The sequence below is a fragment of the Lontra canadensis genome, unplaced genomic scaffold (genome assembly GCF_010015895.1).
Source record: "Lontra canadensis isolate GAN:19392208 unplaced genomic scaffold, GSC_riverotter_1.0 scaffold2, whole genome shotgun sequence".
NCBI lineage: Eukaryota > Metazoa > Chordata > Mammalia > Carnivora > Mustelidae > Lontra > Lontra canadensis.
The window spans coordinates 37481876-37499143 of record NW_022630996.1 but is presented as its reverse complement, the minus strand read 5'-3'; the positions used below and the strand labels follow the sequence as shown (position 1 = coordinate 37499143).

Sequence of the window (17268 nt, the reverse complement as noted above, 5' to 3'; positions counted from 1 at the left end):
TGGGTCAGCTTGAAGGGCTCAGACTGGGGGACAGATCCATGATACAAAAGGTTACCCTTGTGAAAACCAGTTCCACAACTCTCTTCCAATATGGTCAAGCAAAAGACCAGAAACAACTTAAATGTACAATCATAGGGGTTGGTTAAGTTCTGGTACATTCTTAAAATACACTACTGCGATACTACAGAAAAGCCATATAGATGTCTGTTAGTAAAAACAGATGTTCGTGTAATCCTGTTAAATCAAAAAGGCAATAAATATAATCTAATCTCATTACAGCATGTATCAATATGCGCATAAGAAAATCCAGAAGGTCATACAGTTATATCATAGCAGCGGTTATCTCTGAGGAGTTTAAACATGGTTTTTGGTTGGTTGTTTCCATTTTCTAATTTCTCTATGTGGATCAGGTTTTGCTGATGCGAGTTCTGAAAAAAAAACATACTGCTAAAAATCTCTTCCATAGAATCATACGTCAGAACTATTCTGCAAGATCATATGTAACAAAAAGCCAGCAGACCTGACGTCACTTGGAGCTTTAGTATGAGACGTCTCAGAGAGCTCAGAGCTGACTAGACTTTTCCCCGTCTGTAGACTAACGGTCATTCATTGACTTCTTAGAGCACTTAGGTGTTGCTGACAGAACAGTGAAGAAAACAGACCGAAATCCCTGCTGTTCTGGGACTTCCATTCTAGTGACCCCCCCACTGAGACTTGTCACTTTGCTTACAGAAGAAAAAACTGTTCAGGTCTAATAAGGGACACTATTACTACTGTAATATCCACACCAACTTTGCCTTCTCAGTTAGGCTAACTCGTAGTAAAGACTAGCAGCAAATGGTCTGGTAGTGACATAATATGAAGAAGAAAAGAGAGGTGTTTTGTTTTGTTTTGTTTTTTTAAAGACCTCAGAGCACTTAATTCTGAGTTTTACGGTAAACAGCACAAAACACTCTAGGAACAAGTACAAAAACAGCCCTGTTACCCTGGATAATGGGGTAGTAACAAGAGAGACTTCAGATTAAAAGCTGCTTGTTGCAAACGTCTGGCCTAGCTGATTTACTGCTCTTCAAGTCACAGTCCCTCTCCATATTCATTCTATTTTTGCTACTCAGCATGAACCCAGCCAAAGCATTATTGAATTTCCCACTTCTCAGCATGAAGGAGCAGTTACCGTTTGCTGGCATTCTGATTGTCTGAACAAAAACTCCCCTTGCCACCAGAGTCACTGCAAATAGAGTTGAACCTGCTGATAGAGATCGGCTTCCCACCAAGATTGTGGAAATACTTATATGCCTGCTGTCGCCCTTACTCAAAATGTTGGAAAAAAAGAAAAATTCATACAGTGCTGTTTTATAGGCATTGATTGCCTTTCCGGTCTGCAGGGGAATGTGATTTGATGACAGAGCAAAATGGGAGAACCGGGGATAAGGACACCATCTTGAATTTAGTGGAGACCTTTGTTCTGGGGCGCTGGCCTGGCCTCCTAGGGCTCTTTTATTTGTCTACTGGCTATTCCCAAGATACTGGAAGAGGATCTGATCCTTCTGCTTTCAACGACTACACACGTCCCACACCTGAACCCAAGCAGTAGTGTCAAAATCCACCTCTCCTTCTCTGGGGGTAGAGAAGAAGAACCAAACTGGGCATAGAATCCCGTCTCTCCATATGCTTGATTATTAGCAAGTTAGACCATATTTTTTTTTTAAATCTTGGGGACATATTCACAAAATCTGCTCTCATCTCTTAAAGCAATTTACTTGCTGGAAATGGTCTAATTAGCTAATGAAGATTTGACAAAGGTACATATCATTGCACAGATCCTGGATTTGGGAGTCATTATCTATATTACTTTCAAATGTACTTAGGAAAAGAAAAGTGCAAGACAAAAATCGATACATCACCATCCTTTATTTCACAATTACATACAGTATTTGTTTTTCATAAAAGCAATGCTCTTTGAGGAGTTTTAATCCCCATTTGTTTAAATCACCTTTCTCGTGAACACCACAGTTCTCCCAAAAGTGTGTATGATCTTCTCCCTTTCCTCGGCCACCACCAACCTATCTGTTTTTCCCTCTCTGCCTCTTTGAGAGGTCTTTGAGACCATTTTGCTTGATGGTTACTTTTCTTGTGGTGTGGGAGACGAGTGTATAGAATTATTCTTCAGAAAAATAGATTGAGATTAGTCCTAAATCAAATTAATATAGTTGATAGTTCAGGTATTGCGATGTAAAAGAGGGTTTTTAAAGCGCTTTGTTTCTCAAAATACCCTTCAATAAAGTTGTGAGTGTGACAGGTATTGTTGGGGGACAGGGAGGTTCCTTAGTCAAAACTTACTGGGTTTAAACTACTATCTCCATGGCAGGACCTCTCAGACACCTAAGTAGTGGGGATGTGTGTTAGGAATCCTGGAGAGAAGCCAACAGCATGTGGTTTTTCTCCATTTTATTAGCTTAGGGAATTTCTTTACAGGGACACCTCACAGTGTCCAGCAGAAAAGACTGGCCTAATTCCTCATCCTTACCTTACGGTGTCATATCATATACTATCGGAAATCCTTACTTCAGCACACCTTGTTGTTTAGTACTAAGTGAAAGCAGGCTGCGCAGAACTATCACCAGTCCTCACCTACTGTCTGTCCTGCCTAATCTCCATGAGTTTAGTAACAATCTGTGTGAGGATCTGTCTCTGTTCCTTCCATCCTCTCTGACTTCACGGGGATCTTCCCCAATCTCTCTCATGCGGCAGTGGCAACTCCGTGTGGAGAATTTCTGAATCTCTGTTGCAGAACCCTACCTCTGAGAGCAGCAACTTGGTCTGCTCTTAACTTCTGAATAAATTCGAATATTAGCACCTTCTTAAAATAAGAAGTGTTGGACATATGTTTTCTGCCCTTTCAAAGATAATATCATGATACCACCTTTGGGGGAAGAAAACATTTCCATTCTAGACTTTTTCTACGCATTCACACACACACACACACACACACACACACACACTAAAAAGTAATCATTTGTTGCCTCTGAAATGTTGTTTTACATGAGGAATAAAATCCCACTGCCATACATTTCATTTCTAAAAGCAGGTCTACTTGCAGTATCTGCCTGATGGAAAGTTCTTATAAAAAAATGTACAAAAATCATTCACGAGTTTTGAATTGCAAGGGATTGGAATGCTAACATCAGCTCCATCAAGGACAGAATGATGAAAGAACCAAATTGTCATTTTCGTGTCGGGATTCACCGCGGTAAGATAGTTATAACATTAGACCACACATTGTTTACTAGGCACAATGCTAAGAATTTAATGTGAATCTTCTCTACAATCCTATGAAGCAAGTGCTGTTATCACCCCCTTTTGGGGCAAGGAAAACTGGGGCTTAGAGAACTTAAGGAACGCACCAAAGCCTACACAACTGATATGCAGGAAGTCTGGATTCTGGATTCACGTCCAAGCGGCTCAACTTCAGAGCTTTCACCCGATATTTAAAGCAACTTTGCACTGAAGTTCAGAGTAAGTTTTAATAATTACCATGATAAGTTATGAGAGTCAAAATTGTACCTCATTTCTACTTTCAGTGTTTGAGTATATAATCTGTGTAATATACAGGATTCTTGAACATGCTCGTTAGTAGCTTCAGTCACACTTCCCCCCCAAAGCAAAAGCAAATCATCTCCCCCAACAGACACACACTTAATATAATTTGTGGTCATAGCTCAGGAAGGAATTATATAAAGGTCTCTTAAGTAACTGCTTTTATCCTCCCTTCACTTAGGCCAGGTTGGAATGTTAACAGGAATCCCAGAAGTCACGACTGTTGATGAGCAGTCAAACCAAGCAGAGCTCCAGGATCTTGGGTGAGTGCTTAACTGGGTGGTCCTTACCCCGGCCGCATGTGAGAACCACCTAGGGAGCTTTTAAAAATCCCAATACTCAGGTCGTACCCCAGATCAATGAATGCAGAATCTATGCGGGTTTGCCTGAGACCTCAGGAGTTTTTAAAGCTCTTCAGATAATCTCACTGTGTGTGAGGTTGAGAGCTACTGTTTTGGTCTCTCCAAATGTCTCCTTCCTTATCTTCACAAAGGAAACAATAGTACCAATGTTTTGCACACACTGAAAGTGTTGTGGAAACTGTGGAGAGCAAGCTAATGTTGCTGCTGTAGTTTGATCACAACAAACTGCCTGGGGTGGGGAGAAGTCTTACATGAATCTGTTAAGGTTACGTGTGGTCTTCACAATTATGCTCTCCCACAGCCACTCCTGCCCACCACATTTTGTTCTTCTTGTCGGGTCTACCATGAAGACAAAAGCTCTGAGGAATGAAAAGGCATTCTTTTGTTGGAGAAAGCAACTTTGGTGCTATCATTTGAGGATTGTAAGACCCGTACCAAGAACAGCCAACCCTGAGATGAGCCACTGTTTTCTAAATAAATCTCACTTGTGGGAAAGGAAAAAATAAGACCAAAGAGCACGTTCCTGATGTTTGACTGAGGAGTAAGATAAGAGTGAGACCTTTGCAGGTGGAAATCTAGTTTTAAAGCCTGCTTCTACCATTCCTGTTTGTTTTGTTTTTGTTTTTGTTTTTGTTTTCCTGGGCAGGTCACTTCACCTGTAAGCTCCACATTTCTCCTCTGTAGCCCGGGTGTACCAGTGCTGTCTATCTTGCAGGACTGCTGGGATGACTCAGCCAGACTGGGTGTGTCAAGGATTTCCTACAGTGTCTGGCTTAAAGAATGCCTTCAGTCCATGACAAATTCTCTTAAGATCATCGTCGTAATAGTGGTCATGTCCAAGGGTAACTCCCGGTGGATAAAGTGGGACTAAACCCTGAACAGACAGATGCCAGAAGACTTCTAGGACAGGCACTGACATTTCTTGCAGGACTGATTTTGGGCTGCGAGTTAAGGTGTTGCTCAGTTTGAGATAATCTGCCTGATGTTTCTCTATGTCTCTGGATTTGTCTCCCTTCTGGACGCTTTCTAGCTTCTTTCTGGGATATCTTTTCAGATTATCTGGAATTCCAAACCAGGCTTATGTCTGATTCTGACCAGATCAGCCACATTAGCTAATTTGGCATGAATTAGTGACATTTTGAAGGTGAGCTCATGAGAAAACACAAAATCAGCCAAAAGTCTCCATTCAATGTTAGCATCAGCTTCACAGAGGACTGAATCAGGAAGGGTTCATCGCATTCCCAAGGCAGAAGCATTCCCTTTAAACCTCTAGCATTTGGCTAAATTGGCTTTCCAAGCTCGTCTTTTCCTTAAGGGGTGAGTGGAAGATACTAATTTGTTTCAACAGAAAAATAGACTTGGTTCTTGTTCATCATCTAGGCTTCCCATGAGATGCTTTAAAAAATGGAAGTGAAACATAACAACCTTTTAGAAACCCAAGGCTCTGCTGTTTAAGGAGACCAGCAGCAGGGTCTCCGTCCTCTATAGTTTTCGGTGTTTTTACATCCCTGATTGCAGCTGCCCCATCCTTGGAAGGGGCCAGAATCAGTTCTGTCTCTACCCATCTATGCTGTGGGCACACGATTTCAGTTTCCCACTTAGAAAATAGAGCTGAGAAGTCTCACCGCAGAGAGCTATGATGAGAAGGAAAGGAATCACGCATGTGGAGCCGTCAACATGGTATGGGCACGTAGTAGGTGCTGCCTTGCTCTTGCTTTCCATCCCTTCCTGGAAGGTTTGCAACTGCCAGGAAAATTCAGCAGCAACACGCTTTCCCAGTTAGGGAATTCATCTGTCTCCTCAAGACACAAACAGCATTATACTGAGGCCTCACAGCTCGGTGTCTCTTCCTTTTGTAGCAACACAATTTAGCAACATTAACCCAGCCAGAAAATCACTCATATACTAGGCACATTAGATGTACTGTTGTCTACTCTTAAACTCTTCAAGGTGTATTTTATATTAAAACAAGAATAATGATGGGCACGTGGGTGGTTCAGTCAGTTGAGCACCTGCCTTCAGATCAGGTCATGATCCTGGGTCCTGGGATCGAGCTCCACGTCAACATCAGGCTCCCTGCTCAGTGGGGAGTCTGTGTCTCCTTCTCCCCTCCCCCACTCGGGTTCTCTCTTGCTTGCTCTGCTCTCTCTCCTTGACAAATAAATAAAAAACATTTAAAAAAAACTGCAATAATGAAATCCATCATCTATATTTTAAAAGATGCTTGGCTCTCTAAGGATTTCACCTCAAAAATGAGAATGCTAAATAATCCACTGGTTCCATATTTTCTTTCTTTTTTTTTTAAGTTTTTATTTATTTATTTGATAGAGAGAACACAAAGAGGGGGAGGAGGGGCAGAGGGAGAGGGAAAAGCAGAGTCCCCACTGAGCAGGGAGCCTGATGCAGGGCTCAACCCCAGGACCCTGGGATCATGACCTGAAGTGAAGGCAAACGCTTAACCGACTGAGCCACCCAGGCACACCTGGTTCCATATTTTCACTTCTCAGAGCAATGAGCACAGAAACTGAGAAGCTACCTAGAAGGAGCTGAGATGACACTGCATGAACCAAACCACTACCTAAGATAGATAGATGACCCCGTCAGCATTTCCAGGCCCCCAGAGGAACCTATGTCCCATAGGGAAAAGATAAACCACATGGTTTTGTTGCCCTTCATCCAGCCCGAAGCTGTTTGCTTCCACCTGCAGCTCTCAACCCTGGCTGCACCTCAGATCACCTGGAAAGCTTTAAAGTTTACCGACTCCTGCCCCCAGGAGTCTCTGAAGCAATCCAGTATTTTAAGATGGAACCCAAGCATCGGTATGTTGGTCATGTCCAGTGACTCTAATGTGTACCCAGGTAGAGAAGCACTGGCTTGAGTGCCAAGTTGGTTTTGAGACTAAGTCAGCTTACACTTTGGTATTGAGGGATGCCTGGGGCAGCTGGCAAGATCTTATCATTACCTGCAGGTGCTTCCAACCCTTGGCCATGTGCTAAGATCTGCGACAAGAATTGAACCCATGAGGGATGTCTGGGTGGCTTGTACCTTCGTTTCAGGTCATGATCCCAGGACCCTAGTGTCAAGTCCTCCATCAGGCTCCTTGCTCAGCAGGGAGCCTGCTTCTCTGCCTGCCACTCCCCTTCCTTGTGCACTCTTTCTCTTTCTCTCTGACAAATAAATAAATAAAAATATTGAAAAAAAGAATTGAACAGGTGGTATGGTATTATTATAAGAGAAGCATGGGTTGGGACAGCACATCACTGGGTTAAGCTATTACTCGCTGTAAGATTCTAAGGAGATAAACTATCCTGGAACTCGGGTTTTTTGTTTTTGTTTTTTCTCTGTAAAATGGGAAGAATATGCATGGTGCTGTGAGGATTTTAAAGGGGATGTAAATGAGATCATGTGTACATAATGTAAATGAGATCATGTATATACAGTACCTTGTAAACTTCTGGACTGCCAGGATGTCGTTGTCGTATGTGGCAACCATTATCCCATAGCACAGCGGTGAATGATCCTCACTGAGGGCCTTTTAATGGTGCCCTCCATGATGGATTTCTTATTCTAGAGTAGAAAAGTCATACAATTCTCCGCACAACTGACTAACACTACCTGGAAGACCTTACCAAACAATGAAGAGGTTAACTTAATCAATTTATTTGTGAGCACTTGGCAGAGAACACGTCATTCTGATTCACGGAAAACTAATCATCCAAAATGTGCATGTATATATGGACGTATATATCCGCTACCTGAGGAAACCACTTTACTGGAACTAATTGTCATTTGAAGCAAAACAAAAACATCTAGCCCACATTCTAAACTATTTATACAATGTACAAATATGGATGTTCATGCAATCATGATGGACAAAGCCTAACCATGAATGTGAGTGAGTGCTGGAAATCCTGGCTGGGACGGGAAGTGTGACTTAGATAACCAACCAGGATGAAAGAAGTTTCAGTCCCTGTTTTCTAATCTTGATGCAATTGGGAAAATAACAAGGGCACTTTTGATTCTTAGGAATCTTTGCATTTATTATGCTGAAGCATAAACATTCTTCAAGTCACCTTCATTGGCAGCTATTCTTAAATCAAGGACACCCTGGTTTTTTTCAATGCTTCTTCATGCTTTACCCCACAGATAATCAATCCTAGCTACATACCAGGGTATTAGGCACACTTGCATTCCCAGAACCTACTCACAGAACTGGTAACGGTGCTAAGAAATATTTAATGAATGAGTGAACTACTCTGTGTCACATTTGGTAACCTTCATAAACCTCCCGCTTACCAAAGAATAAATGAGTCACTTAGAATAACCACCAACTGGCAAAGTTGATGGGCATCTACACACCCTGATTGTTCCTTCTTGCCTCCACAATGTCTTGATACCCAGATTTGCTGCCCAGGGTTGCTCCAGGAAGGGAGTCAGCAAGTTCCTTCCCTTTGAAGTCTCCAGTCTGAAGCCCGAACACTCCTGCGTTAGACAAACACTACAACCTCGGCTGGTTTCTACAGGTCTTCCTAGATTCTGGAGAGGCACCGAGGCAGGGTGTTCGAACCACTTTCCCTCTGACAAAGAGGTGAAAGAGGAGGAACAATTAAGTAGGCTGGAAAACAAGCTCTCTTCTTAGACAATGGCTGGCGATTCAATGCCCTGCGACCTGACCATTTAATGATTAATTGTTCCATTTGATAAATGACTATTTTAATTAATCAAACAAAGAATGAGAAAGTCCTCTCTCAAGGACGGATCATCTTCAGTTTAGCTCTTTCTCTTTGTTTGCCCCAGCAGACCCAATGTATGTGAGGCATGCTGTTTCAAATGAGAAAAATACCTTGGAGAAAAACTAAGTCTTCTCCTTAAGCTTTTTCCATCCATGTGTGCAATTGTCCACATAGGCATATGAAATGGGTAGTGTAAGGCTCAGTCAGGAACTCTGCCCTTTGTTCATACCTGCAAGGACCTATCCTAGAAGAAGCCTGAAAAGCTAAATTTCACCAGGTTTCTGAAGCTTTCAAGTGCTAAATCAATACGTCACAAATGAGTTTTGATCCAATCTACAGAAAGAATGACAATGGCCATCCCTCAAACTGAACTCAAGATAAAAGAATTACAAAGAGATCACTCAATGGAATCTTCACTTAAAAGACAGCGCAGGATCCCTCTGCACCCACGGCTGCACCTGAAAAATTAGTGCAGGGGTAATTGGTCTAATCCCCGGGCAGAGTAAGGAAGGTGCTTACAGTACGGACTATTTGACATCAGTCTTTACCCAGGAGCAATGAAACTCAAGCAAAAAGCATGGGCTTGCCTTGCCTTGCTGCCTGCTAACTTCTGGCAAGCTGCTTACCAATTAGGCTCCAGTTCCCTAATTTGTGAAATGGAGATAAGGTACCTTCCTTAGAGAGTTGTCATGAGGATTAAATAAGGTAATGCATGTTAAGAATCCAGCATTATCCCTGATAGTTAATAGATGTGCAATACAAATCAAAGTACTTATTGTTAAAAACCTGTATTAGGGAGATCGGAGGTTACTTTTTGAAGTTTACCACTCATTACTTATAATACATATAATACTTGGTCTTGGTTTAATAATAATAATAAAAAAATCATAAGCTTCCTAAAATGTCTTCAGACCTCAGAGCTGGTCAGTTCTCTTCTGAGGAAGCCTCTGGATGGACGTTTTATCCGTAGTCCCCTAGAATAGGACACACGACAATGTCATTGCAAGCCAGCTGGCATCTCTACACACAAACTCTTTCTACGTCAGGCATGGAGATCAGAAGCAGAGCTGCATCTACGCCAACACTAGGATGCACGCCAGCAGCCGCACGCACACAGGAGCCATCAGCTATCTGCTTCAGCAAACGTGATGGTACTATACCTTTCCGTCTAAGGATCGCTTCCAGATAGTGACGTGACTGAGGCACCCTGGGGAATCTGCTCAGAAGTCAGTCACTGACTAGGCTCCATCATTAGCGGTCATGACTGTGAGTAGTGCTGAAGCTCTGGGCCACTCCTCCAGTGAGAGCCGACATTTCCTCAGCTCTCCACCATTTCCAGCCCACCCATGGAGTGTGATTGGGTTCACAGACCTCATAAGGCATAGCGGAAGGTTGTTCTAGAAAAAAGTCTGCTGCAGGTGCTATTACTTTACTACATGAGAGTCACTTTGCTATAGATATGCAATGGATCAAGATGCTGTCCCCAGGAGAGTTTCCCAGTTGCTGGAGCTTTAGGACGACCCCTTTGATAATTTTGGAAGCCACACAAGCAGTTCCTTAATGAAATGGTCTCTGGTGGCTTCTGGATTGAAACATGTTACCAGCGGGCTTTCTTCATATCTGAATCCTCATATACCAACACCCATCTTTCCCAATATGTTAGAAAGGGAAAACCTTAAATTTCTCCGAAATATATGTGAAATCACATTTATGTGGATGAAACTAAACAAAACTGTTGTAGGACACAGCGATAGGTTTGTCACTTAAAATTCTTAATACATAATATTTTGAGCATATAGAAAAGTATGGATAATAATAATGTCAAGTTCTCATGTATTTTCAAAATGATTTAATCAAATTTTAACATTTTGCATATTAGCTCATAAGTTTATTTAAGGAGATTAAATGTCACAAATAGAGAAAGTACCCAGTACACTCTTCCAGGATACTTCTCTTCCCCCTCACCACACAAAAGGCATCATCTAGAATTTGATATCCCTGTGCATATAAACACTCAATTATTGCATTGTTATATGTATCTGTTAAATAGCTAATATTTTTGCTTGTTTTAAGGGATAATATAAATTGTGTTAGATGGTATATATCTTGTTGCAACTTGCTTTTCTTGTTGTACATTACATGAAGCTTTGTTTATAATAGCAAAAAATGAAAAATAACTGTCAACAGGAGAATGATGAAACATTCTTTGGCTCATTGATATAACAGACTGCTGTACAGATGTTAAAATGGACAAGTTTTTCAAAGAAGTACTTTTTTATTTCGGATAGAATTTCTTTAGCAATATGTTAGCAAACTTTCTTTCTGTAGGTTTTTCTTAAAGGTGTGCACTTAAAAGCAGGATAGAATTGGATTTTGCTTTCCTTATCTAATCAGATAATCACTTATTTATGGAGCATAACAAATAACATGGAGGACAAGGGGAGATGGAGAGGAGAAGGGAGTTGAGGGAAATTGGAAGGGGAGGTGAACCACGAGAGACTATGGACTCTGAAAAACAATCTGAGGGTTTTGAAGGGACAGGGGGTGGGAGGTTGGGGGAACCAGGTGGTGGGTATTAGAGAGGGCACGGATTGCATGGAGCACTGGGTGTGGTGCAAAAACAATGAATACTGTTATGCTGAAAAGAAATAAAAAATTTAAAAAAATAATCTCTCATATTTTAATACCAGAATTTAGGCCATTTGCAATTACTATTATTACTGATATTTTTGGACTTGATTCTACTACCTAATTTTCGTTTTGTTTTGTATTTGATTCTACCATCTAATTTTGTAATCATTCTTTATTCCTTTTCTTCCTTTCTGTCTTCTATTAAGTTGATACATTTTTATATTCCCTTTGTTGTTCAGTTCCCCCATTTAAATGTTATAGGGTATATATCAATTATTTTATTGATGATCCTTTGTGTTAAAAAGTTACAAAATTACAAAATTCTGCCCAAACACAAAATAGATTTTAGCAGTCCTTAACTTTCCACTGAATAAGCCTCTTTCCAGCTGTAAGCTGGAAATTGGACATTATTTTTTATAACTATTTGCTCAAATTTACCAAAATGTTTTATTTACTTGTATATATGCCATTTATTCTTGTATCTCAAGATGCAAGAAGATACACTTTGCTTTGTTGTTTATTTTTTAATGTATACCCCTTAATCTTACTTTTAATGAAGTCTGCAGTTGGTAAACCATGTCATTGTAAACCTGAAAATGTTTTTACTTTGCCTTCACTCATAATTAATAATTGAACTGTTTTAGTTATTATATGTTGGTTTACTTTCCCTCAACACATGGTAGATACATTTTCATTATCTTCTGGCATCTACTATTACCAATGCAAATTTTGCCATTATTTGGTTGTCACTTTATTTTAAGTGACCTGCTTGAATATAACCAGCTTCTCATGACATTAAAGAATTTCTCATTTTTGAGTTAATTTTTGGCAACCTCACACAATAACATTAGATATGCATTTGGTTTTATTTAGGCATGGCAGCTGAGCTGCGTTTTCCACCTAAGGTGAGTCTTTAGAGCCATTTATCTATCTTCCATGCTCTTTCATTTTTTATTGAGATATAATTCACACACCATAAAATTCATCACTTGAAATGTACAGTTCAATTACCATACTCACAGGGTTGTGCAGCCATCACCAATATCTAATTCCAAAACATTTCCATCACTACGAAAAGAAATCCCATACCCATGAGAATTCACTCTTCATTCTTCTCTCTCCTCAAGCTTTTAATCTATTTTCTCTTTTAGGTAAGCCTATTCTGTATATTTCACATAAATGAATCATAAAATATGCAGCCTTTTGTGCCTGGCTTCTTTCACTTAGCAAATGTTTTCATGGTTCATCCATGTTGTAGAATGTATCAATACTTCAGTCCTTTAGATAGGTAATAGATAATAATCTATTGTATGGGGGCGCCTGGGTGGCTCATTCAGTTAAGCATCTGCCTTCAGCTCAGGTCATGGTCTCAGGGTCCTGAGATGGAGCCTCACATTAGGCTTCCTGCTCAGTAGGGAGTCTGCCCCACCCGCTCCCTTTGCCTTCCTCCCAGCTTGTGCTCTCTCTCTCTCACATAAATAAATAAAATCTTTTTAAAAAAGCTATTGTATAGATTAGCACATTTGGTTTATATATTCATCACTTGGTAGACATTTAGTTTCTCTCCACTTTTTTAGCTATTATGAATACTGCTTTGAATATCTGCAGATAAGTATTTTTTGTAAACATATCTTTTCAATTCTCTTAGGAATATACCTAGGAGCAGAATTGCTGTGTCATTTGGTCACTGCATGTTTAACTTCTTGAGAAACTACAAAACTCTTTTCCAAAGTTGCTGCACCATTTTACATCCCCAGGAGCAATGTACAAGGCTAGTAATTTCTCCATATCATCGTCACACTTGCTATTATTGTCTCAATTCTAGTACATGTACAGTAGCATGTCATTATGGTTTTGATTTGCATTTCCCTAATGACTAATGATGTTGAGTATCTTTTCATGTTCCATTTGTATCTTTTTTGGAAATATGTTTATTTAAATCCTCATTCCTCTTTTCAATTGGGTTATTTATCTTTTTATTGTTGATTTATAAACATTCTTTACATATTCTGGATACTAGATCCTTATCAGATACATGATTTTCAAATATATTCTTCCATTCTGTGGACTTCTTTTCCACTTTCTTAATAGTGTCCCTTGAAACACAGAATTTTTATCTTTAATGAAGTTGTGTTATATATTTTTCATTTGAGTTTCAGGCGTCATATCTAAGAAGTCACTGTCTAATCCAAGGTCATAAACATTTATCTCTGTATAATCTTCTAAAAAGTCTTATGGTTCATGCTCTTTCATTTTTTGATATGGTTCCCTGTCTTGGTTCCCTGCTCTTAAGTCCTAAGGACAACATTAATTCTCTTTTCGGCTGTGTTTCACATTGTTTTTCCTTTCTTTTTCTAAGTTCCAGTGATTATATGCCTGTTAGCTTTTTGAAATTTCAGATTTCGAATGACTTCTTTTGCATATCTCTGTTCTTGCGTTTTTTTTTCTGAATAATTTTATTGTATTGTTTTTCAAGGGTTAGTATCCCTCTGTTTGGCTCTTTGACTATCCTTAAACATGATATTTTAAATTGCTTGACAGCCTACACCAAGAGTTTGTGGTAGAAGCATTTGAGTCAGCGGAGGCAACATGGTATTCCTGAGGTAGGAAGAAGTAGCAAGCTGGCCATTGTAATGAGTGTTGTGAAGAGTGTCTGCTAGACAAAGCACAGTTAATTATGTCACGTGCTTTGAGAACTACCCACTCCACTTCTGCAGGGTTTGGAATGGTCAGATTCAGTGCCTAAGACACCCAACTTAGGATCAGTTTCAATTGACGCACTAAGGCCAAAGACAAGATGGCAGCAACTCTGACTCATAAGCCTTAGAAAACTAGCAGGCCAACGACAGGCCCCCAGCACAGCCAGTGAGAACAAGATCAGCTGTCCAGAATGATGTCAGAGGTGCCATGTGACCCAGGAATGTTATAACCTTACAGAGAAAAACAAACACCATCAAAACACACTGCATTTGTTTGGTTTGGAGCTGTTTTCCTCCTAATGTTTCTAGTCCTAAAAACACCAAAACCACAAGCAGGAACAAGATGAAAGAGGCTTCCAGAGACCACAGAGCAAGGTCCTATCAATACTAAAAAGCAAGTTAGTATAGTTAGTACATCTCCAAGTTTGAAAGAGTCTTTTCTGAAGGTGTTTACCTTCTATACAGTCATAAATGAAATTGGGTAGTTCTCACTCACACACCCACATACCTAGTCATATAGACACTAATGAGCAACCAATGCATGCTTGTCACCTTGACAGGCACTGGGGGAAAAAAAAAAAAAAAAAGACAGTCCCACCCTTGGAAAAGCCACCTGTAAATGGATAAAGAGATTTACAAGCGAATCATTATATGTCACTACTAATTCTACCCAGATGATTTGGAAAGACCAGAAAGAGAAATTATCCAGAAAAAGAAAAGGGTAAGGAGTATTCCAGGTAGAGTGACAGTGGCAAGAAAGCTCAAGGGCTACTCAGTGGACACGGAGTCCAGTTTTTGGACTACGGTAGGGGAGCTACAGAAGTGGAAGTTGAAAAAGCAAACAAATAAAGATTATATTTCATCTAACCACTGATTGTAAAGTGAAGTATTATTTCATGTACAGCCAAGAAAACAATGCTGCTCATTCAGTTATATCACAACATGGCTTGCAAGACATTCCTACTGCTGAGGGACTAAAATGCAAGGCACCATCCCTCTCAGAATGGAGGAAATTCAGCAATTCCCAAAAGAAGAAATGCAAAATGACAAATTAACATTAGAAAAGAGATTCTTTGTTTCAAATGGTAAAATGAATGCACACTGCATAGGAATATAATTTTTTCTCTTATCAGATTGGTAAAGTATTAATGTTAGCATTAGCAAGAGCATAGTGAAAGGCAAACTCACCACTAAAAGTATAAAATAATACTACCTTCCTGGAAATCACTTTGACAATAATGTGTCTAAACACATATAAATTCTTTGAGCTAGTAATCCTCCCTATAGGAATCTATCCCAAATCCATACTTACTGACACAGAAGAAGATTTTTGTACAGGAATATAAGGTTATTTATAATAACAAAAATATAAGCTACATAAAGGCCAAATTTATCAATGAATATATAAATAAATTGTGGTATAATACAAAATGTTAGTCTCTGAAATATTACTTAATATTTAATAACACAGGGAAACTATAATGTAATAGTAAGTTTTAAAAAGGAGGAAACAAAATTCTATGTAGAATAAGATTCCAATCTAGGAAAAAAAGTATTTAATAAAGACTGGAAGGACAGGCAATTTTGGTTAGCTCCACTTGCTAGCATTACTAACATTTTTCCTTCTTATAATGTTTGTTATTTTTCAAATTTGCCACTGTCTCTATTTATGACCTCTCCTTCCTCCTAAACAAATGTGTCTTCCAATTGCTAGCATTATTAACATTTATCCTTCTTAGAATTTTTGCTATTTTTCAAATTTGCCAGTGTCTCTATTTATGACCTCTCCTTCCTCCAAAACAAATGTGTTCTTCCAAGTTTTACTTGTAAACACTAAATTATGGTAGAGAAAATAAGCCTATACCTGGAGATGAAATGACCAACAGGTGCCCTTCATATTAAATAGTAAATACACAGGATCATCATGAATGCTTAAGAATTTCTGGTAAATGTCAGCTGATACCCAATACAGACCATACATTACTTCCATATTTCTCAGTAGTAGAGATTAGACACAAGTCAGTACTATGCTAAATTTACAAGCATTACTTCTAATCCTTATTGTCACGCAGACGGATGAGAAGCAGAGGTCCGAGAAGCTGAGTAAGTGTAGTGAGCTTGCACAATGTGAACAAGGCAAAGCCGGGATTTGAACCCAAGTCTCTCACAAAGGCTAATACTCCCTCCCCTGTACCATCTGCCTCTCAAAGAAGTTCTTCTATAGCATGTCCAGACGAACATCCAGAAAGAACAAGATTCTACTCTTTCCATCAATGAGCAGGAAAGATTATGAGCCACATATGGGTACCTTATGTTCATCCCTGAAAGAATATTACAAATGTTGATGACAGAGGCAAAATCTCTCTGATAACGTGGGGTGGACTAGAGAGATAAGGGACCGGAGTCCCCGTCCATCAGAGAAACCAGTCCTCTCTGTTCCCTGTGATTGCTATGATTATGGTGTGGTGCCATTTACCCACCTGGCAAGGTGAGGCGACTTGTGGAGCTAGTGCTTGGGGCTGGTGAGCCATGAGAGCGCTTCTTTGTGCCTGGAAAGAGGAAAAGAGGGGTAAGGAAGAGCAGGATCATGGACAGACCTGTTGGATGGGAAATGCTCATCTGAAACACTATCAAATGATCCAAATGTTTGGGTCTGAAAACATTTGGGAGAAGGCTGGGTGAGCTCATGGGAACATCATGCATCCCGTGGCCCAGAAGAGCCAGGAACTCGGCCTTTACTTCTGTGTGCATGATGGCTCTCGGTCTCCTGGTTGGTAGGTTGGTATGTTAGGGACCAACACACCATGGAGGAGGGCCGCACTTTAGATCCACCAGGGAGTGGATCTAAATATACAATATACAATTGCCCACGCACCACCCCCAGATTCTGTCTTCATTGTACTAGGGCGGAACCCTGGCATCAGTATTTTTAAAGTCCCCCAGATGATGTTCATGTGCGTTCGGGGTAAAGATCTGCTGTTGTGGATGGGAAAGTTCTCAGTTTAGAATCGAGGAATCGGGCATGGGCAGCGGTGGGGGTAGGGGTTGTCCCTATAGCCTTTACACTCTGCTGGACCTCACACAATTAACGTGAGTCTTTGGAAGCTCAAGTCTTCATCTGCACAAGGAGGGAAATCACACAGTGACCTCCACGCGTTCTGGTGAGGATGAAAGGGACCTTGGTATGTGAGAGTGTGCAGGAGGTTACAAAAACGCTGGGTTATCGGGGTCTGTGAGCTCCCTGTT

The 17268-nt window shown here is 40.2% G+C and overlaps 1 protein-coding gene across 5 annotated transcripts in view; it reads right to left on the bottom strand.

Annotated features, from left to right (window-relative positions):
- The window catches only part of PDE1C (phosphodiesterase 1C), a 495776-nt gene that overhangs the window by 1709 nt on the left and 476799 nt on the right, over nucleotides 1-17268 (bottom strand). For all 5 annotated transcript variants that reach the window (XM_032872082.1, XM_032872093.1, XM_032872111.1 and 2 more), the window contains exon 18: nucleotides 16503-16571. In XM_032872082.1, coding sequence (XP_032727973.1) covers nucleotides 16503-16571 — 69 coding nt within the window. The remainder of the gene's footprint in view (nucleotides 1-16502; nucleotides 16572-17268) is intronic.